This window comes from Eriocheir sinensis, chromosome 26 (genome assembly GCF_024679095.1).
Source record: "Eriocheir sinensis breed Jianghai 21 chromosome 26, ASM2467909v1, whole genome shotgun sequence".
Taxonomy (NCBI): Eukaryota; Metazoa; Arthropoda; class Malacostraca; order Decapoda; family Varunidae; genus Eriocheir; species Eriocheir sinensis.
Window position 1 is genome coordinate 9,215,750 of NC_066534.1, and position 22,758 is coordinate 9,238,507.

The 22,758-nt window shown below is 41.8% G+C and overlaps 1 protein-coding gene across 8 annotated transcripts in view; it reads left to right on the plus strand.

Annotated features, from left to right (window-relative positions):
• Positions 1-22,758, plus strand: part of LOC127003739 (organic cation transporter protein-like) — a 351,884-nt gene that overhangs the window by 273,819 nt on the left and 55,307 nt on the right. Inside the window, exons 16-17 of one of the 8 annotated variants that reach the window (XM_050870710.1) lie at positions 6,795-7,079; positions 20,837-20,929. The exons of 6 other annotated variants lie outside the window; for them this stretch is intronic. Coding sequence is in view for 1 of the 2 variants with exons in the window: in XM_050870720.1 (XP_050726677.1) it covers positions 6,818-7,079; positions 21,195-21,330 (398 nt within the window). In the remaining variant the exon portion in view is untranslated. Of the gene's footprint in view, positions 1-6,794; positions 7,080-20,836; positions 20,930-21,194; positions 21,331-22,758 lie in introns of those variants that run through there. One more of the 8 variants, XM_050870720.1, reaches the window with a different exon arrangement.

Here is a 22,758-nt window from a genome sequence, read left to right on the forward strand (position 1 = left end):
TTTACGTTGTTGCCTATTGCGCCGGTAGGCATCTTCCCAGTGGGGCCTGATGGTCGGCCCAAGACTTCTTCCAGGTGGAGCCTGTTGGTCGGCCCAGCCCGTTCTGGCGCAAGCGAGTGTTTATAGTGGCGCCATCTTCCATTGGCTCATGCTGCCCCCCGGAACTCGTACTTGATTCGCTTGGACGGCTTCCTCTAGAGTCCGGGTTGATGGGTGGTCTTCAGGACAGCATGTGGGTAGTTTTAAGCCACTCGGCGGTGACTGAAAAATCCGAGTGGTAGCGTGAGGATTCGAACCCGCGTTGTCCATCACGCGGTGAATGTGGGTCCAGTACGCTATCATATATATATATATATATATATATATATATATATATATATATATATATATATATATATATATATATATATATATATATATATATATATATATATATATATATATATATATATATATATATATATATATATATATATATATATATATATATATATATATATATATATATATATATATATATATATATATATATATATATATATATATATATATATATATATATATATATATATATATATATATATATATATATATATATATATATATATATATATATATATATATATATATATATATATATATATATATATATATATATATATATATATATATATATATATATATATATATATATATATATATATATATATATATATATATATATATATATATATATATATATTTTTTTTTACAACAAAGGAGGCAGCTCAAGGGCACACAAAAAGAAAACAATAATAAAAAAAGCCCGCTACTCGCTGCTCCTAAAAAAGAAACAAAAGAGGTGGCCGAAAGCAAGATCAAATACGGGAGGAGAGATGTCCTGATACCCTCCTCTTGAAAGAGTTCAAGTCGTAGGCAGGAGGAAATACAGATGAAGGAAGATTGTTCCAGAGTTTACCAACGTGAGGGATGAAAGAGTGAAGATGCTGGTTAACTCTTGCATAAGGGGTTTGGACAGTATAGGGATGAGCATGAGTAGAAAGTCGAGTGCAGCGGGGCCGCGGGAGGGGGGGAGGCATGCAGTTAGCAAGTTCAGAAGAGCAGTCAGCGTGGAAATATCGATAGAAGATAGAAAGAGAGGCAACATTGCGGCGGAATTTAAGAGGTAGAAGACTATCAGTATGAGGAGGAGAGCTGATGAGACGAAGAGCCTTAGCCTCCACTCTGTCCAGAAGAGCTGTGTGAGTGGAGCCCCCCCACACATGAGATGCATACTCCATACGAGAGCAGACAAGGCCCCTGTATATGTACAGCAACTGTGCAGGGGAGAAGAACTGGCGGAGACGGTACAGAACGCCCAGCCTCGAGGAAGCTGATTTAGTAAGAGATGAGAGATGAAGTTTCCAGTTGAGATTTTGAGTTAAGGATAGACCGAGGATGTTTAGTGTTGACGTGTTGTCAAAGAATAGGGGATAGTTGTTTGGAAGATTGTGTCGAGTGGATAGGTGGAGAAACTGTGTTGTTGAGGCGTTGAAGGACACCAGGTTCTTCTTGCCCCAATCGGAAATAATAGTAAGGTCTGAGGCTAAGCGTTCTGCAGCCTCCAGCCTTGAGTCGTTAAATTCCTGTAGGGGGGGTCTTCTCATAAAAGAAGTTGAGTAATGCAGAGTTGAATCATCGGCGTAGGAATGGATAGGACAGTTCGTTTTGGAAAGAAGATCATCAATGAACAACAGGAAAAGAGTGGGAGATAGGGCAGAACCCTGTGGGACACCACTGTTAATAGATTTAGGGGAAGAACAGTGACCGTTTACCACGGCAGAAATAGAACGGTCAGAAAGGAAACTGGAGATAAAGGTACAGAGAGAAGGATAGAAACCGTAGGAGGGTAGTTTGGAAAGCAAAGATTTGTGCCAGACCCTATCAAAAGCTTTTCATATGTCCAGCGCAATAGCAAAAGTTTACCGAAACAGCTAAGAGAGGATGATCAAGAGTCAGTTAAGAAGGCTAGGAGATCACCATTAGAACGCCCCTTGCGGAACCCATACTGGCGATCAGATAGAAGGTCAGAAGTGGAAAGGTGCTTTTGAATCTTCCGGTTAAGGATTGATTCAAAAGCTTTAGATAGACAAGAAAGTAAAGCTATAGGACGGTAGTTTGAGTGATTGGAGCGGTCACCCTTCTTAGGCACAGGCTGTATGAAGGCATACTTCCAGCAAGAAGGAAAGGTAGATGTTGACAGGCAGAGGCGAAAGAGTTTGACCAGGCAGGGTGACAGCACGGAGGCACAGTTTATATACAACTTCGAGTATAATATCTGTGTCCTGATTTCCCTTCAGTCAGATTCAAAATACATATGAATATACAGTACGTGATATAGTAGAAAAAAACATGCATATTTTAACTTAACGTTCGAGATTCCAGAATTTTACACGTCTAATCGTGTTTGATACCCGTATTCCGCGTTGGTATGCTGACAGCCACATTTTCGCTGCTAGACGTAAGACTAATTCCCCTTTCCTTCTACTGAGACAAAAATGCATTTTCTTCATAAATACAAAAACTTTTATAGATACAAAAGTTGTAGAGGAGGCAATTCTAAACAAAAAATGTTTATGGCTTTTTCCGCTGCGATGAATCCTTACTGAGATATGGGTTCGAAAACGGGTCTTGGAACATGACCTATTTTTTTTTTTTTTTTTTTTTTTACAACAAAGGAGACAGCTCAAGGGCACAAAAAAAGGAAACAATAATAAAAAAAAAGCCCGATACTCACTGCTCCTAAAAAAGAATCAAAAGAGGTGGCCGAAAGAGAGGTCAATATCGGGAGGAGAGATGTCCTGATACCCTCCTCTTGAAAGAGTTCAAGTCGTAGGCAGGAGGAAATACAGATGAAGGAAGGCTGTTCCAGAGTTTACCAGCGTAAGGGATGAAAGAGTGAAGATGCTGGTTAACTCTTGCATAAGGAGTTTGGACAGTATAGGGATGAGCATGAGCGGGGGCCGCGAGAAGGGGGGTGGCAAGCAGTTAGCAAGTTCAGAAGAACAGTCAGCGTGAAAATAGCGATGGAAGATAGAAAGAGAGCCAACATCGCGACTGAATTTAAGAGGTAGAAGACTATCAGTAGGAGGAGGAGAGCTCATGAGACGAAGAGCCTTAGAATCCACTCTGTCCAGAAGAGCTGTGTGAGTGGAGCCCCCCACACATGAGATGCATACTCCATACGAGGGCGGACGACGCCCGTGTATATGGATAGCAACTGTGCGGGGGAGAAGAACTGGCGGAGACGATACAGAACGCCCAACCTCCAGGAAGCTGATTAAGCGAGAGAGGAGATATGAAGTTTTCAGTTGAGATTTTGAGTTAAGGATAGACCGAGGATATCTAGTGTTGAGGAAGGTGACAGCTGAGTGTTGTCAAAGAATGGTGTTTGAAAGATTGTGTCGAGTTGATAGGTGGAGAAATTGAGTTTTTGAGGCATTGAAGGACACAAGGTTCCTTCTACCCCAATCGTAAATGATAGCAAGGTCTGAGGTTAAGCGTTCTGCAGTCTCCAGTCTGGAGTCGTGTACTTCCTTTTGGGATGGCCTTCTAATGAAAGAAGTTGAATAATGCAAAGTGGAGTCGTCGGCGTATGAATGGACAGGACAGTTTGTTATGGAAAGAAGATCATTGATGAATAACAGGAAGAGAGTGGGTGATAGGACAGAGCCCTGTGGAACACCACTGTTGATAGGTTTAGAGGAAGAACAGTGACCGTCTACCACCGCAGAGATCGAACGGCCGGAAAGGAAACTGGAGATAAAGGAACAGAGAGAGGGATAGGATCCGAAAGAGGGCAGTTTAGAAAGCATAGACCTGTGCCAGACTCCATCGTAGGCTTTCGATATGTCTAAAGCAACTGAGAAAGTTTCACCGAAACGGCTAAGAAAGGATGAGCAAGAGTCAGTTAAGAGAGCAAGAAGATCGCCAGTAGGACGCCCCTTGCGGAACCCATACTGGCGATCAGATAGAAGGTTAGAAGTGGAAAGGTGCTTTTGAATCTTCCGGTTAAAGATTGATTGAAAAGCTTTAGATAGACAGGAAAGTAAAGCTATAGGGCGGTAGTTTGAGGGATTGTATGCCTCCATTCCTGAGACAATCACCTTTTTGATGCGCTGGGCACACACAGATGGGTCTCTCTCCTGGAAGCAGTAATCATTCCACGGGAAATCGGAAAAGTACATCCTCGGGTCGTCCCACCGAGCTGAGGCAAAATGCCTGAAGCATCGCCTCTTCGGTGGGTCCAGAGGATGAACAGGAGCGATAGGACAGGATACAGAAATAAGGTTGTGATCGGAGGAGCCCAACGGAGAGAACAGTTTGACAGAGTATGCAGAAGGATTAGAGGTAAGGAAGAGGTCTAAAATGTTAGGATTGTCTCCAAGACGGTCGGGAATACGTGTAGGGTGCTGTACCAACTGCTCTAGATCGTTGAGGAGAGCTAAGTTGTTGGCTTGTTCACCAGGCTGGTCAGTGAAAGAGGATGAAAGCCAAAGCTGGTGGTGAACATTGAAATCTCTCAAGATGGAGATTTCAGCGAAGGGAGAGTGAGTCAAGATGTGCTCCAATTTAGAGTTCAAATAGTCAAAGAATTTTACATAGTTAGTAGAGTTAGGTGAGAGATAAACAGCGCCTCTGATTTTGACCTCTAATTTTGGACACTCCTTTAAACTCTGTTCGGGAGCAGTGAGCAGCGAGCCTTTTTTTTTTTCTTTTTTTTCTTTGCGCCCTTGAGCGGTCTCCTTAGCTGTAAAAAAAAAAAAAAAAAAAAAAGCGCAGATGTATTTAGTAATAGAATGACAATGAAGTCTTAGCCAGATGGTGGAAAATTCTGAAGAGTCAAGGTCGTGGGCACGAGAGCAAGTGATGTCGTTGCGCACGTAGGCGCAACATCCAGCTTTGGATTGAAATTTAGGATAGAGATAGTAGGAGGGAACAGAGTAGAGATTGCTGTCAGTAGCCTCAGAATCCTGTGTTTCGGTGAGGAAGAGAAGGTGAGGTTTAGAGGAGGAGAGATGGTGTTCCACAGAATGAAAATTAGAACGAAAACCACGAATGTTGCAGAAATTGATAAGGAGGAGGTTCGAGGAGTTATCAGGACACCTCTCAAGTCGGCAGCCAGAAGGGGAGTCCTCTTAGTCCAATTAAAGGGATGATAGGTTCGATATATGCGAATTCACATAATGTGAGCTTTTTGCAGAACGTAACCCTCGCATATAACGAATACGTGGTATATATATATATATATATATATATATGTATATATATATATATATATATATATATATATATATATATATATATATAAATATATATATATATATATATATATATATATCTATATATATATATATATATATATATATATATATATATATATATATATACATATATATATATATATATATATATATATATATATATATATATATATATATATATATATATATATATATATATATATATATATATATATATATATATATATTGGTAGGAGTAGGTAGGAAGACACCTACCGCACGGACGTGAGCTACTCCCGGTGAAGATATAGGGAAGTGAGGAGGGTGCTGAACCCCTGCAAAGACCCTTCCCATGTCCTCACTAACCGTTTCCCTTTTGTCTCATCAACACCAGAGAGTAGTTCAGCATGCTCTCTAAAGACAAATCCTCTCTCTTTCTACACCACACTACATTCACATAACATACACATCTTTTCCCAAAATTCAAAATTCAAAATGACGCACAATAACACTGCCTCGGAGTCTCCTCCTGAGGGGGGGGGGGGGGACCATAAACTACCCCAGGGAGGACTCCCCTTCTGGCTGCCGACTTGAGAGGGATCCTGATAACTCCTCGAACCTCCTGCTTATCAATTTCTGCAACATTCGCGGTCTTAGTTCTAATTTCCATTCTGCGGGACACCATCTCTCCTCCTCTAAACCTCACCTTCTCTTCCTCACCGAAACACAGGTTTCTGAGGCTACTGACAGCAATCTCTACTCTGTTCCCTCCTAATATCTCCATCCTAAATTTCAATCCAAAGCTGGATGTTGCGCCTACGCTCCCAGCCATTAAGGTACAAATAATTATATATATATAATTGATGCTAGGCCACCCACTGACGAAATCCCATCTTCTCTTGATTAGGTCAGACAGGTAATGTCAGGATTGAAGGGTGGGATTACTTCAAGAAACTTTATTAAAGCCTATTACCTGCATAGTCTGTTCCATCTTCGGTTATTTGGACATATTGCACGCGAACCCAGAAATCGATCATACTTGGTTTTGCAAAAGATAATCCTAATCGACCAGAGGAGGACAAGAGAACGACCTTTAAGCTCGTGGCTAGAGATGGTTGATGGATTCTGTTGGGAAGTACTGGGTATAGGAAAGATGCTCGCAAGGAGACTTGCTGCTCGGAGGAGCCCCAGGGTGTCATCATCGGATTGGTGAAGCAAGGCGTATGCCTTCTTAATTAATTGAGAGGTTTCGTCTCCCCCAAAATGGAGATATGGCAATTTTATGTGTGATATTCTTAGGAATTAAAGAAAAGTTATAAATGCATCACATTTTCTTATCATAGTTCTGTATAAACTTGATGATATTCACCCAATAGTTATAGCTGTTTTTTTATTATGTATGTGTACCATATTAAGCAAACTTCATGTATTCACCTATTCCTAGTATTTCAACGGCATTCCATATCTCTTCGTTCCTTACCTACCGTCAATAATATTTTCCTTCCATTTCAGCAGAAGACGTTTAAGAAGTTAAAATGAGAGAAACGGGTGAGAAAGATAATGATGTCGAAATTGAAGAAACTACTAAGAGAGATAATAGGGACGAAAACACAAAGAATGAAAACATGAAAATAGAAGAGACTGAGGAAGAAAATGAAGCAAACGAAGCCAACACCGAGAAAATTGCTTCACCGAATGGGAGTGACCTGTCCCACGTCACAACCTTCGAAGATATCATGGACATCGTAGGGACAAGAGGACGCTGGAACCTGCTGCTCTTCCTCCTCTGCAGCTACAGTGAGTATTTTCCCCACCTGAGAGAGAGAGAGAGAGAGAGAGAGAGAGAGAGAGAGAGAGAGAGAGAGAGAGAGAGAGAGAGAGAGAGAGAGAGAGAGGGAGAATTACATAGAATTACATAGAAAATCAGACCACACAGAACCCATGGTCCAGACTAGGTGGTCAGTCCTTAAACCTAAGTGAATCTTCACTAATCAGATGGCTCCAAAACGTTGCTTTTCTACTCTAGTTAATATTAAGTTCAAGGAAGTGACGGTCGAGCTTGTTTTTAAAGGAGTCAATCGTGTTACACTGGACCACTGACGGTGGAAGCTTATTCCATTCTCGCACTACAACGTCGGTGAAGAAAAATTTGGTGCAGTCTGAATTTACTTGTCTACATTTGAGTTTTATGCCATTGTTCCTCGTTTGCAAAATGTCATCCATCATAAACAATTTTGTTCTGTCTACATTCGTGAAACCATTAAGTATTTTAAAACATTCGATCAGTTTTCCTCGGAGGCGACGTATCTCAAGAGAGAACATGTTAAGAGTGGAAAGCCTTTCTTCGTAGGATTTGTTGCGCAAGGAAGGGATCATTTTTGTTGCCCGACGCTGAACACCTTCTAATTTAGCAATGTCCTTTGCATGGTGAGGAGACCAAAACTGTACCGCATATTCCAAATGGGGTCTGACTAAACTATTGTAGAGCGGAAGTATTACATCTTTATTCTTGAATAAAAAAGTTTCTTTTAATGAAGCCCAACATTCTGTTCGCTTTATTTGCTGGATCGATGCATTGATGTGAGAATTTGAGGTTTGACGCGATTTTGACCCCCAGGTCCTTAACGCATTGAACGCTTGTGAGTTTAACGCCGCGCATTTCGTAATCGAACTTCTTATTTCTTGTTCCAACTTGAAGGACCTGGCACTTGTCTACGTTAAAGGGCATCTCCCATCTGTCCGTCCAAGCTGAAATTTTGTGCAAATCCTCTTGAAGGCTTTGCCTGTCTTCGTCAATGAGAACCGAGTTACCAATCTTTGTGTCGTCTGCAAATTTACTAATGCGATTAATGAGTCCAACATCCATGTCGTTGATGTAAATAATGAAGAGCACTGGGCCAAGAACCGAACCCTGAGGGACGCCACAAGTGACCGGCGCCCACTCTGAGTTAAATCCGTCAATCACCACTCTTTGTTGTCTGTTGCTCAACCAATTCGCGATCCATTGGTTTACTTGACCGTCAATACCTATTTGCTTTAATTTATAAAGTAATTTATGATGTAGGACTTTATCAAACGCTTTCTGGATGTCAAGATACACTACGTCCAATGATTTGGTTACGTCATAAACTGAGAAGAGGTCGTTATAAAAGGTCAGTAGGTTTGACAGGCAGGATCTTTTGTTACGGAAGCCATGTTGTGAATCCCCAATTAATGAGTGGCTTTCGAGGTTACTCACAATTTTGTCTCTAATTATGCTCTCAAGTAGCTTACCTACAATTGAAGTTAGACTAATGGGTCGGTAGTTACCTGGTATTTTTTTGTTTCCTTTCTTAAAAATCGGTGTCACGTTAGTCTTTTTCCAATCCGAAGGGACGATACCTTGTCGCAAGGACATGTTGAATACGGTTGTGAGGGAGGAGACTATTTAGCTCTTTGTTTCTTTAAGGCTTAAAGAAATAAAGAGCGAAATAGTCTCCTCCCTATACTGCTTAAAGTTTAAGCAGTATAGGATATACTTTATTGGATCTGGGACTTTTACTTGTTTTAAGTGAATGGAGAGCTTTAAGGACTTCATCGGTTGTTATTTCAAAATTAGGCAATGCATGCTCGAGATTTACATTAGTACTGGTGCTGGTGGAAGTGGGAGGAAGCCTGTTACTATTAAACACCGAGGAAAAGTAACTGTTTAAGAGGTTTGCAATGTGTTGGCTGTCTGTCACTAGTGCACCGTCGCTGTTTGTTAAAGGTCCAATTCCACTTCTGATCGCCCTTCTGTTGTTTATGTAACTGAAGAAAGATTTCGGATTATTTTTACAGATGGCTGCAATATTTTCTTCATATCTACGCTTTGCCTGACATACTAATCTTTTTACTCGTCGCCTGGCATCGTTATAAAGACTTATGTTTTCGGGCGTGCTATGTTCTTTCTTTAATCTGTAAAACAATTTTCTCTCCTTGAATGAGTGTTTGATTTCGCTATTAAACCAAGGTGGGCTTTTATTAGTGTTAATTCGCTTCTCGCACAAGGGGACGAATGTGTTCTGCTGAGTGAGTAAGTGATTTTTTAAAGCTTAGCCAGGTTTCCTCTACATTGCCGTCATCTGATAGTTGTATTTCTGCTAGTTTTTGTCGGATTTCTACGAAGTTAGCTCTTTTGAAATTGGGCACCTTTACTTTATTTTCAGTCACTGATGTTTGAGCTCTAATGTCGACGCGCACTAATTTTTGATCGCAAGAACCGAGGTGTTCTCCTACCGTGACATTACTGACTAGGTTTGTAATGCCGGGATGTGAAGGCCGGAGAAGAAACTTAGAAGTATAAGGAAAAGACGTAGGTTAAGTCATTATAAGTGATTACAAGTAGTTGTAAGTGAGCATAAGTAGTTGTAAGTAATTATAAGTCACTGTAAGTCCATCATAGATATGTAAGAATGTAAGTAGGTATTCTTAATCACAATCCATAACAGAATACATCCCCCCCCCCTTAGACTACAATTACACCATATGGCGCAATGCCACGCCAAGACTTTCCCGCCAGGGAACTTAGCGTCTGTCGTCCCTCCCTTTCCCCCCCTTCTCCCTACCAGCGCACGCACCTCGGAATTGTTACCAGCCCTTACTTGTCAATACCCTATCAGTTAAAGTCATCCACCCTTACATAGATTTTTTCCGCTGCTCCACATGAAATTTCGTCACCTTACACGTTAAGAGACCGTACCCATATATAAACTACCCTAGTCTTCCCTTCATTTTGAATTAAAACGTGATAGATTATTAATCCGCTACTTGGCTTCCGAGTCTGCGCGACGGGGCCGCCCCAGGGCTGGTATAAAACACATGGTAGCGTTTCCCGGGGCAGATTGGAGGCTCATCCGCTGTGTTTTGCAGGTATGTACGTGGCTCTCCCGTTTTCGCCCCCCCCATTTGTTCCCCCCACGTGCTTCCCAGTTCAATTACTGTCTCCCCTTTAGCCAATGTGTATCTTAATTATCCTGTAAATGCATCTCTGATCCCAGTAAACGAAATAAGCAGATTGGAGGCTCATCCGCTGTGTTTTGCAGGTCCGTTCGACCCACTCCCTCTGCCACACATACACACACACACACACCACACACACCTACACGAACCCGTGTATCCATCCTGATGTGTTCTTTTAGTTGTTAATCTCAATATTTCTCTTCTTTCCGCGGTAGGAGCTGTAGGAGAGAGCCCTGTATGCGTTCTTGTAGCCATACCAGAGGTAGGAACGGGGAGTCGAGTCCCCCTTACAATTCCCTCCTGTACCCCTATTGCGGGAAGTATTGTGGGAGTATATAAGCCAGTAATCTGTGCTTTATCTGTAGTGTAAGAAGTGTTAGTGAAATAAGAGGCTGTATGTTTTGTCTTTACGACGGAGATGGTTCTCGTCGTGTATGGGCTTTCCCGGAAATGTAACGTTCCCCATCTCTGAGTCTCTTTCATACATCATATGTACCTGGTTTTACAATAATTGTACACCCGCACAAGGGTAAAGATTTCGTGGAGAATCCTCAGCCTTATTCTGGTTACCATTGTGAGAGGAGAAAACTAGAAATCAGTCGTGTGTCCATTCGCCCATTTCCGTCAGTTTCGGGTAAATCGTGCCTTCAATGAGGAATTAATTGTAAACCGTGTCGTCAGGTATGCCTATGCATTACCTTCTAAACTAAGTCACAGGAATAAATGTAAGCACGCCTATATATAGGCCTTTATTTCTTGTCACTCCCCGTTGTGAGATTTGTCCGGCCGGCTGTGAGTTAAACTAACCATTTACCGCCCCCGAGGCTGCCCTGCTCACCTCGCTACCCTGCCCAAGGGATCAGAGTCTCGCTCTGGGTCATTTAATCCCTCATTAAATCCTTAGTCCTTTATATACACATACTCTTAAGGTTCCCAGTGAGCTACCGGTGACATAGTTCATCGGTAGATCTCTGGGTGGTGGCAGCAAAACTACCCCCAGGGTGAGTCCCCCTTGTTTTTCCCCAGATATCCATTAGTTGAACTCCCTTTTTCTTTTTTTTACATCATTTAGTGCCCCGAGTTTCCGGGCACGACAGGTTATCTTGGGTCGTTATAACAAGGTCGAGTATGTTATTTTGTCGAGTTGGTTCAGAAACCATTTGGCTTAGATAATTTTCTTCTACAAATTCGATCATTCTATGTGACTCGCCTTCTGTACCTGACAGTGTCGCCCAGTCGATATGGAGGAAGTTAAAGTCTCCTAATATCAGTGAGTCGTTGTTATTAAGTGACTGTCTTAAAACGCTGTACATTTCAAGGTCTTTATCGAGTGATTGCCCGGGAGGCCTGTAGGTGACATATATTTAAATTGACTTTTGCAATGTTTACTCGCACGTACAAATGTTCAATGTTACTGTCTCTTGGTGTTTTGTCAGTGGGTTGCAAATAGCTTTTGACAAAAAGGGCGACGCCACCGCCTCTACGGTTTACACGATCTTTGTTGAAGAATCTGTAGCCATCTATGTTGTATTCGGAACTTAAATCAATATTTGTGGTGTCGATAAATGTTTCGGTTATAGCAATTATTTCAAAATTTTCTGTTAGAGCAAGACATCTCAGTTCATCAAATTTGTTTCTTAGGCTACGCGCATTAAAACTAAGGATTTTTAAGTTATCTTGAGGCTTGGTAATAGAGGTGGTGGTACTTGCGGGATCACGGTCACAGCTTTGTTGCGATGCATGGCGTCTATTTACACGGGCGGGGTGGAGGGTCGTTTTTTGATCGGTTGTCACGTACTGCGTCGTTGAGGAGCCTTCCGAATCTGGCTGCCCCGATGGGAAACAGGTGTATTCCGTTCCTGTGGAAGAGCTCACTTTGTCAATAGAAACTGTCCCACGCGTTGAAGAACTCCACGTCAAACTTTCTGCAAAGAGTCTGTTAGCGGTTGTTTAGGCTGAAGACCTTGCTGAAGAAGTCGCTCTCCGCCCACATCCGTGGTAGAACTCCTGAAATCAAAATGTTAGGGGATTTAAACTTATACTGCTGGATGAGCCTACGGTACTTGTCCAGGAGTTCCTCAGACCGGGTCGTGGTGACGTCGTTCGTACCTGTGTGAATAACAAACAGTGGATCATTAGTAGCCTGGGGGGAGATCTCTTCAAGAGCAGCAGTTATATCGTCGATCCCAGCACCAGGATAGCAATAGTTCCGTCTTCGACGAGGAACTCTGCCGCAGAACTCAACTACCTGCTGGCGAATCATGGAGTCACCCACCAGGAAGGTGCTCTCCTGCTCGTCCTCCTCCTCCAGAATGGCAAACCTGTTGAAGCAATGAACAGGATAAATTGCTTGTCTGGCTGGTTTGGCTCCTCCATTCACGACAGGGAAGCCATCATGGGCGGTGCCACTACCACCCTCCAGCTGTGTGGTGTTGTCCGCTGGTGTCGACGGTACCGCTGAGGGCAAGGGGGCGGTGGGAGAAGGGTTTGGCACCACGGCAACGTTAGCCTGGATGAATTCCTGCAAGGAGGCAACAGTGCGAGAAAGCTCTATTATTTTATTCTGACCTGCTTCCATCTTCTCTTCTTGCTCCTGCAATCTTGTCTCGAGATGCTGCCTGGAGAGACACAGTCAACAGACAACAGAACGCCCTGTAAAAAAATGAGCTGAGAAGCTATCGTTACAAGTATTGCACTTCTTAGGCGCCATCTTAGCTGAGAGTGATTATGATTGCCTGAAATGAAAGAGATAAAAACACAGAGTAAAGGGGACTAGGAAAGGAGGTGAGTGAGAGGGGGTTTAGGAAAGGAGGTAAAGTGAGAGAGAGGAGGAGTAGGAAGGGATGTGAGGTGAGTGAAGAGGGGGAAAGAGAGAGGGTGAGTGAGATGTGTGAGATCAAGGAGGGTTAGGAAAGAAGTGAGGTGAGGTGTTCGAGATCAAGGAGGGTTAGGAAAGAGGTGAGGTGAGCGAGGGGGGGAGCTTAGAAATATGTGGAGGTGAGGGAGGGGTAGGAAGGGCTAATCCTCTAGAGTCTAGGGGATTCGTAGTGAGGAGGAGCAGAAAGGAGGTGAAGTGAGCGAGGGTTGGGGGGCTTAGGTGAGGTGAGGGAAAGGGGGGTAGGAAGGGTTAATCCTCTAGGGGATTTAAAGAGGGTGTAGTGAGGAGGAGCAGATTCAATCCTCAGGGGAATTCAAAGGGTGAGGTGTCGGCAAGCACAACGCAAAAAACACTCGAGAAACACACGAGAAACTCACGCAACCCGACACACCCAAATCACACGTGAAAACACTCGGGATCACAACACACTCGAAACACACAAGAAACAGTCAGAAACTCAAGCATAAGCACGATTCAGCACCCCCAAGTTACTCGCAAAAACACCGGAAACACAACAACACACTCGAAACACTCTGATACCCACGTAGAACACTCGGAAACAGCCAAATCACACGCAAAAACACGGGAAACACAACACACTTGAAACACTCTGAAACCCACGTAGAACACTCAGAAACAGCCAAATCACACGCAAAAACACCGGAAACACTCTGAAACTCACGTGAAAGCAAACGCAAACCCAAGAGCACAACGAAAACACAGGGTTGACAAGGCGGGTACCGCGGGTAAGCGAGGCTGTGGCGACCGCAGCGGGACGAGGTCACGTCCGTCTCTCAGGAGAGGTCGGGAGTGAATCGAGAAGTCGGGGGTGAATCGAAGGTCGGGAGTGAGAGAGAGAGAGAGAGAGAGAGAGAGAGAGAGAGAGAGAGAGAGAGAGAGAGAGAGAGAGAGAGAGAGAATTACATAGAATTACATAGAAAATCAGACCACACAGAACCCATGGTCCAGACTAGGTGGTCTGTCCTCAAACCTAAGTGAATCTACACTAATCAGAAGGCTCCAAAACGTTGCATTTCAACTCTAGTTGATATTAAGTTGAAGGAAGTGACGGTCGAGCTTGTTTTTGAAGGAGTCAATCGTGTTACACTGGACCACTGACGGTGGGAGCTAATTCCATTCTCGCACTACAACGTTGGTGAAGAAAAATTTGGTGCAGTTTGAATTTACTTGTCTACATATGAGTTTTACGCCATTATTCCTCGTACGCAAAGTGTCATCGATCATAAACAATGTTGATCTGTCTACATTCGTGAAATCATTAGGTGTTTTAAAACACTCGATCAGTTTTCCTCGGAGGCGACGTTTCTCAAGAGAGAACATGTTAAGGGTGGAATGCCTTTCTTCGTAAGATTTGTTGCCCGACGCTGAACACCTTCTAATTTAGCAATGTCCTTTGCATGGTGGGGAGACCAAAACTGTACCGCATATTCCAAGTGGGGTGTGACTAAACTATTGTATAGTGGAAATATTCCATCTTTATTCATGAGTAAAAAGTTTCTTTTATTGAAGCCCAACATTCTGTTCACTTTATTTGCTGCATCGATGCATTGCTGTGAGAATTTGAGGTTTGACATTGAGATTTCCTGTTTCCTCGACTCATGGACCGGTCACACACCGCCGAAACACGCCAAGCTTTATTTATTTATTTATTTTTACGTTTCGGCCTATGGCGCCAGTAGGCTTTCTTGGTAGGGTCTGATGGTTGGCCCCAGCCCTTTGTGGCGCAGGCGAGTGTTATTAGTGGCGCCATATTGCTTGACTCATGCTGCCCCCTGGAACTCATCTTTGACCCTCTCTTTAGAGAGAGAAACTAGAGTCCGGGTTGATAGGTGGTCTTCAGGACAGTATGTGGGTAGTCTTGGGTCACTCGACTGAAAAATCCCAGCAGTGGCAGGACGGCGCCGACACGCTAACCATTCAGCTTCCGTCCCCACCACTGGTGGAGAGGCGCTGATACCTGCCTCCTTCTGTGTGTGTATGTGTGTGTGTGTGTATGTGTGTGTGTGTGTGTGTGCGTGTGTGTGTGTGTGTGTGTGTGTGTGTGTGTGTGTGTATTTACCTAGTTGTATTTACCTCGTTGTAGTTTTACAGGGCCTGGGCTTACGCTCGTGTGGTCCCGTCTCCGTGTCTGTATTTGTCCAGGTTTTCCTTAAAGTTTTGCACACTCTTCGCCGATACTACATCTTCACTTAGTTTGTTCCAAACCTCTATGTTTCTTTGCGGGAAGCTATATTTCTTTGTCTCTCAATTTTTTACTGTGTCCTCTTGTGTTTCTGGTGTTTATTCCTTCTCTTAGTAGTAACTCCTCATATATATTGTCTACTTCTTCCATTATACTCAATAATTTATAAATGTGTATTAGGTCTCCCCTTTCTCTTCTTTGTTCCAGTGTTGGTAGGTCCATTTCCTTTAATCTTTCTTCATATGTCAATCCCTCCAGTTCTGGAAATATTTTTGTTGCCATCCTTTGTATTCTTTCTAGTTTTTTATGTATTTCTTCTTATGGGGAGACCAAACCGCCTCCGCATATTCCAATTTTGGTCTAATCATTGTGGTTATTAACTTTTTCGTCATATCCTTATCCATGTAGTGGAATGCTAATCCTATATTTCTCACCATTTTATACGTATCACCGAATATCCTATTAACATGACTCTCAGGATGTTGATTATCTTGTATTGTCACTCCCAGATCTCTCTCTTCTTGAACTTTCTTTAATATTTCCCCATCTCCCATTTTATATGTCCATTTTGGTCTCCCTTCACTCTTCCCCATTTCCATTACTTGACATTTCTTCACATTGAATTCCATCTCCCATTTCATACTCCATTCCCAAATCTTGTTCAGGTCATCTTGCAGAATTTCAGTCTTTACTGTTTCTTATATGTCTTTGCAGTTTTGCATCGTCTGGAAACAGGCTCATATAACTGTTTACTCCCTCTGACATATCGTTTACATATACTTGGAAAATGAATGGTACAAATACGGATCCGATTTCATGTCCTTTACCACTGTTCTCATCTCTCTCCCTCTCAAGTAACTTTCCATCCAGTTCATCATTTTCCCTTTCAATCCTCCTTTATTCTCCATATTCCATCGTATTCTTTTGGGTAGAACTTTGTTGAAAACCTCCTTAATTCAGGTCCAAGTAAACGCAATCAACCCATCCGTCCCTCTCCTGTATTTTGTCTGTCACTCTTGAGTAAAAGCTTAGTAAGTTTGTTGCACATGAGCGCCCTTTTCTAAAGCCATATTGTTTACTTGTGATTATATTATGCTCTTCTAAAAATTTCGTCCATTGTTTATGTATCACTTTCTCACATATTTTACATACTACACTGGTCAATGATACAGATCTGTAGTTCAGGGGTTCTTCCTTTTTTTCCACTTTTGTATATAAGGACCACTTCAGCCCTCCGCCACTCCTTTGGTACTTTACCAGTTATTACTGAGCATTTTATGATATCATATACCGGTCCAACCAGCTGATTTCTGCATTCTTTCAGTAAATAACCTGAGACTCCATCCGGTCTTACTGCTTTCCTCTCTCCCAGCTCCTCCATCATTTTATATATCTCCTTTTTAGTTACTATGACTTCTTCCATATGAACATTTATCTTGTTATCTTGTGGTTCGTTGAATTGTGATTCTTTTGTAAAAACTTGCTGGAACCATTTTTTAATAGGTCAGTCATGTCTTTAGGATTTTCGATTATCATACTCCCATCATTCAATCTTTCTATTGTTTCCCTTGGTTTGATTTTTCCATTTATGAATCGTTAAAACAGTTTAGCTTCTTCCTTGCACTTGTCGACAATATCCTTTTCATATCCTTTCTCTTCTTCTCTCCTTATTTTCACGTATCCATTTCTCGCTATCTTAAAATCTTTATTCCTTTGGTTTTAATTTATTTTCAATCTCTTCCACGCTTTGTCTCTTTATTTTCTTTTGCCTTAACACATCTTACATTAAACCAGTCCTTTTTTCCTTTTTCTTTGGGTTTATATTCTGGTACATATTTCATAACTCCTGATTTATACGCCTCCATAAAAATATCATACTTTTCTTGCACCTCTCTTGTTCTCGTTAACTCTTCCCAGTCTAGTTATCCATAGTATTTCCTGAGATTTTCCATGTTTGCCTTCCTATAATTTAACCTGTTTCTTTTATATGATTCATCCCCCTCACTTCCTTCTTCCTCTGTTTCCATCTCAATTATCACGTGATCACTCTTTCCCAGGGGGTACCCATACCTTAATTCATTCAACAAGTGCATTCCCTTTGTTAACACCAGGTCCAATATCGCCGGTTCATCGTCACTTCTGTATCTCGTGTTTTCCTTCACCCATTGCGTCATCAACTTTTCCATCGTCAGTCTTAAAAATCGTTACCCCCATGCCGTTTCACTACCTCCACTTTAAACTATTTCCCAATTTACCTCCTTACAGTTAAAATCTCCAACTTACAAGACTCGTTTGTTAGCTCTGAGTAACCTACTCAAACTCTGAATGGTATCTTCAATCATGGTCTCATATTCTTCCCTGTTCCATGAGTTAGTTCTTGGTGGCACATAGATTGTTATTATCATCATCATTTCTCTGTTTCTGTCCTCCAAATTTACACTCACTATCTCCGCCTTTCCTTCTCCATATACTACTGACTTCACTAATAACTCCTTCCTCGTCATTGTCATCACTCCTCCACCACCTTTACCCTTTCTATCCTTCCTCCATACATTATAATTATTATCAAACACTATTTGAATGCCCTCATTCAGCTTTGTTTTCGTTAAGCATACAATTTTGGGATCTTTTTCCATTAAGTAGTCTTGCAGTTCCAGTTTTCTAGATATTATCCAGTCTGCATTCGTATACATCACACTTTTTTTTATTTTTTTTTTTTACTTTGTGGCCTATTGCGCCGGTAGGCTTCTTCCCGGTGGATCCTGATGGTCGGTCCAAGGCTTCTTTCCGGTGGGTCCTGATGGTCGGCCCAGCCCGTTCTGGCGCAGGCGAGTGTTTATAGTGGCGCCATCTTGCATTGGCTCATGCTGCCCTCCCAGAGCTCATCTTTGATCCTAGAATCTAGAGTCCGGGTTGATAGGCGGTCTTCTGGACAGCATGTGGGTAGTTTTAAGCCACTCGGCGGCGGCTGAAAATCCCAGCTTGGTGGCACCGGGCGGGGATTGAACTCGCGTCCTCATGAACACGAGGCCGTTACTCTGACGACTCAGCCACCGCCTCCCCTAGGGAGGAGTTACAATCTTGTCTAGGTTCTGTTCTTTTTCGGCTTTTCCCTTATGTACTATTTCTTTACTCGGTCTCCAAGAACTCTCCAAAAAAATACCTCTTTTTCCTCTACAGATTTTGTATTATTCCTCTCTTTTGCCTCTGCTAGAAATTCATTCCATTTCTTCCTTTCCGCTTCATTTCTATTTTTCTTTATATATATTTCCTTACATCCTTCTGTTTACCTTAACTTAGTTGTTCTGTACAAAATTTCCTCTGTTGCCTTCTGCGATCTTAATCTTAATTTAACTGGCCTTGTTTTTCCGTCTATGTAGGGGCCCATCCTATAGATTTCTTCCACCTCGTCTTCAAGGTTTTGCAGTTCTTCATCATTTAAGTTCTTTAGTAAATCTTTTACTGATTTCAGTTCTTCCTTTTCCCTTCTTGGTTTGTACATTATATTCTTTTCCTTCATGCCAAATATTATTACACTCTTCTATCTGCTACATCTCTTACTAATTCTTCGATTTTCTTTAAAGCCTTAACCACCTCTTTCTTTACGTTTTCCTTGTCTTCTTTTAGTTGTTCAATTACTTCTTTGAGGACTACATAAGCTTTCTCATTTTCGACTTTCCAAGTCTTTATTTCCCCCAACACTTCTTCTCTAACCCTTTGTTCCTCTTTGTTCACTATTTCCTTCAAATTCTCATTTTCCTTTCTTGCCTCTCCTAGTCTTTCCTTCATCGATTTTTCATATTTCGCCAATTTCTCCTTTAGCTCTTCATTTGCTTGAATCAGCTTCTTTTCCCTGTCCTCTAATTTGTGCACTCGTGATTTTTTACATAGATTTACATAGAAAATCAGACCACACAGACCCCATGGTCCAGACTAGGTGGTTTGTCCTTAAACCTAAGTGATTTTACATTAATCAGAAGGCTCCTAAAAAACGTTGCATTTCTACTCTAGTTGATATTAAGTTGAAGGAAGTGACGGTAGAGCTTATTTTTGAAGGAGTCAATCGTGTTACACTGGACCACTGATGGTGGAAGCTTATTCCATTCTCGCACTACAACGTTGGTGAAGAAAAATTTGGTGCAGTCTGAATTTACTTGTCTACATTTGAGTTTTACGCCATTGTTCCTCGTGCGCAAAGTGTCATCGATCATAAACAATGTTGATCTGTCTACATTCGTGAAACCATTAAGTATTTTAAAACATTCGATCAGTTTTCCTCGGAGGCGACGTTTCTCAAGAGAGAACATGTTAAGGGTAGAAAGCCTTTCTTCGTAGGATTTGTTGCGTAAGGAAGGGATCATTTTCGTTGCCCGACGCTGAACACCTTCTAATTTAGCAATATCCTTTGCATGGTGGGGAGACCAAAACTGTACCGCATATTCCAAGTGGGGTCTGACTAAACTATTGTAGAGTGGGAGTATTACATCTTTATTCTTGAATAAAAAGTTTATTTTAATGAAGCCCAACATTTTGTTCGCTTTATTTGCTGCATCGATGCATTGCTGTGAGAATTTGAAGTTTGACGCGATTTTGATCCCCAAGTCCTTGACGCATTGAACGCTTTTGAGTTTAACGCTGTGCATTTCGTAATCGAACTTCTTATTCCTCGTTCCAACTTGAAGGACCTGGCACTTGTTTACGTTAAAGGGCATCTCCCATCTATCCGACCAAGCTGAAATTTTGTGCAAATCCTCTTGGAGGCTTTGCCCGTTTTCGTCAGTGAGAACCGAGTTACCAATCTTTGTGTCGTCTGCAAATTTACTAATGCGATTATTGAGTCCAACATCCACGTCGTTGATGTAAATAATGAAGAGCACTGGGAGAAGAACCGAGCCCTGAGGGACGCCACTAGTGACCGGCGCCCACTCTGATTTAAATCCATGAGCAAAATTCTCTTCTAAATTGCCGACTCTATACTCGCAAAACCAGAGAAGCTACCAGTACCATGCATCATCATCATCGTCAGCACTCCATATCCGTCCGTTTTTCCTGCCTTTGTGATACATTTCCTCTTCTCTTCGGTGTATTCTACCCCAAATCATCCTCCCTCCCACTAATCTTACAACCAGGTCAATAATAGGAGACGAGAACCCTAGTGATCATCACCCAGGCCCTTTGTAAATACTATACTAGGCTCTGTTGGAAACAGCGCCGATCAGTTGATCAGTGGGGAGCTCACCGACCATGCGTCCTTCTTCCACGGTGACTCGAGCGAGTGTATGTGACATAGTTGACACATGGCAGACAATTTACAGGTAATAATGAATATCATGATTTCGAGTTCAGTAAGGAAAGAAGAAAAAGTCGATTTCATTTTTAGGTTCTGTATGACTTTTTTTTACATTTGTAATCCTTCTTAATGGAAACTAATTCTTATCGGTGAGTTAAATTGACTCTCTAGTAATATTGATCACATATCTCTTCTCGAATGAGAACGCGAATTTTTCCCCCTCTGACTTTCACTCTACAACCACCCGGCACCTCGCTCGTCTCTCCTCGCGAAGCATCATCGAGCCTCAACTTGTACTTCATCGTCCCATGGTGAGCTGGATCAAACTTATGACTGCGAATGTACATAAATTTTCGTCATCCTTATCGCGAGAAATAAACATTTTAACCCTGAAATCGTTTGTTTATCCTTAGGAAAGGATGGAATATGATAGAGAGGAGTAATGGGTTTCACTACTTTTCTACCATTTGACGAAAAAAAAATATAGGCACTGTGTGTGTGTGAAATCGTATTTTTAACCTGTTTCTTGACTATCTTTCCTCATGTTTTGCTCTTTCACAGCATCGTTCGTGGGAGCTCTTCAGACCCTCTCGTACCAGTTCCTGGGCGCCACTCCTGACCACTGGTGCTACATTGAACCCCTGGTCGAGGCCGGCTGGTCACAGGAGCAGATTGTGGACTTTGCTATCCCCGTTGGGTGAGTTAACTGTGCCTTTGGCTGCCTTCACGATGCCTATATTTTTTTTTCGTCAAATGGTAGAAAAGTAGTGCACTTTCATCTGATTTTGTAATGCAGTTAACACAATCATCTCGACATTTGAAACTATCGGAGTGCCATCACCGTGTTGTCGCAGTTTATCACGAAGGAAACTTTTTCTGCTACTGAATAGTGGTAAGGCCTGCTAATATAAGCTAAACTGGTCTGTTCTTCGTACACACACACACACACACACACACACACACACCTATCTCCATAGTGTAGTGCATACCGCGCCCAACTCACAACCGAGAAATCCCGTGCCCGATTTCCAACCAGCTGAGAACGGTGATCTGGTGTCAGTCGGGGGTTCTGTTCCGCCTCCCGAGTGTGTATGGGTGTGAAGCTTCACTGAATTCAGAAGGCTAGCGTCTCACTCCATTGAAGCACATGTTAACGTATAAGCTATCTACTTCTCAGTATGGAACAAAGGCAGTTCCACTTTATTTAGCTTTAAAATTCAACCTATTTTTTTTTTTTTATGTCCTTATTCCAGAATTTGAGATTTTTTTTGTTTTTTTTCTATTTTTTATGTATTTAAAAAAAGGGGTACACTTTTTTGTGAATTAAAAATAAAATACTTGAAATTCTTAAGCTTAAATGTCAGAATAAGGAAGTGTTAGGGAAATTGCTGAATAATAAATTGATAAAATTGTGCAATTTGGTAAAGAAATAAATTTCTGATTAATTTTTAAAACATCCAAAAGTAGATTCCTGAAAAATTAGCGTTGAAAGAAAGCCATTACATATTACCCCATATCCCATAAAGTATTAGACTTATCTGGATGAAATTTGGTAGGTGTCATCTTTATCATGTGGTCATCTAACCATGAGAAAATGGTTGTTGTAGCTGAATTATTTTTACAAGTATGAGACTGACATGTTTCTGACCTTTCGTTGTAATATTTTACCTTACCCTGGGGATCATCGGGACATAAGTTTCACGTGGGGGTTTTAGTTCACTAGAGGTAGGCTGCTTCCCCACACTCCGCCTAAGTTCCTAGCCAGTATTTAGAAGCTTCCTGTTGCATAGTGAGCTGCAGAAGCTTTCTTGAGCTGAGCTGTGCAGAGGAGAGTCTAAGGGAGTCATTGGGTGAAAATCCACGTTTTTTCGTCTCCAGCTTGACAGAACATGCTCTCATGAAAAGGTGGACTAAATCAAACTTAAAGAAATCGAACAGACGGACGAAAAATCGACAAATACCCGTAATATTTCAGTCTCTTGCTCCTAGCGTCAAAATTAAAGGTCTAGTCACGTGCGGCTCGGCTTTTAAAAGTGGATTATAAACAACTTTTCATGAGCAGGATAGTTTTTTTTTTCTTTTTTTAGGTCTTTAACTTGATGAATCGCGAAAACACATGAAAAAT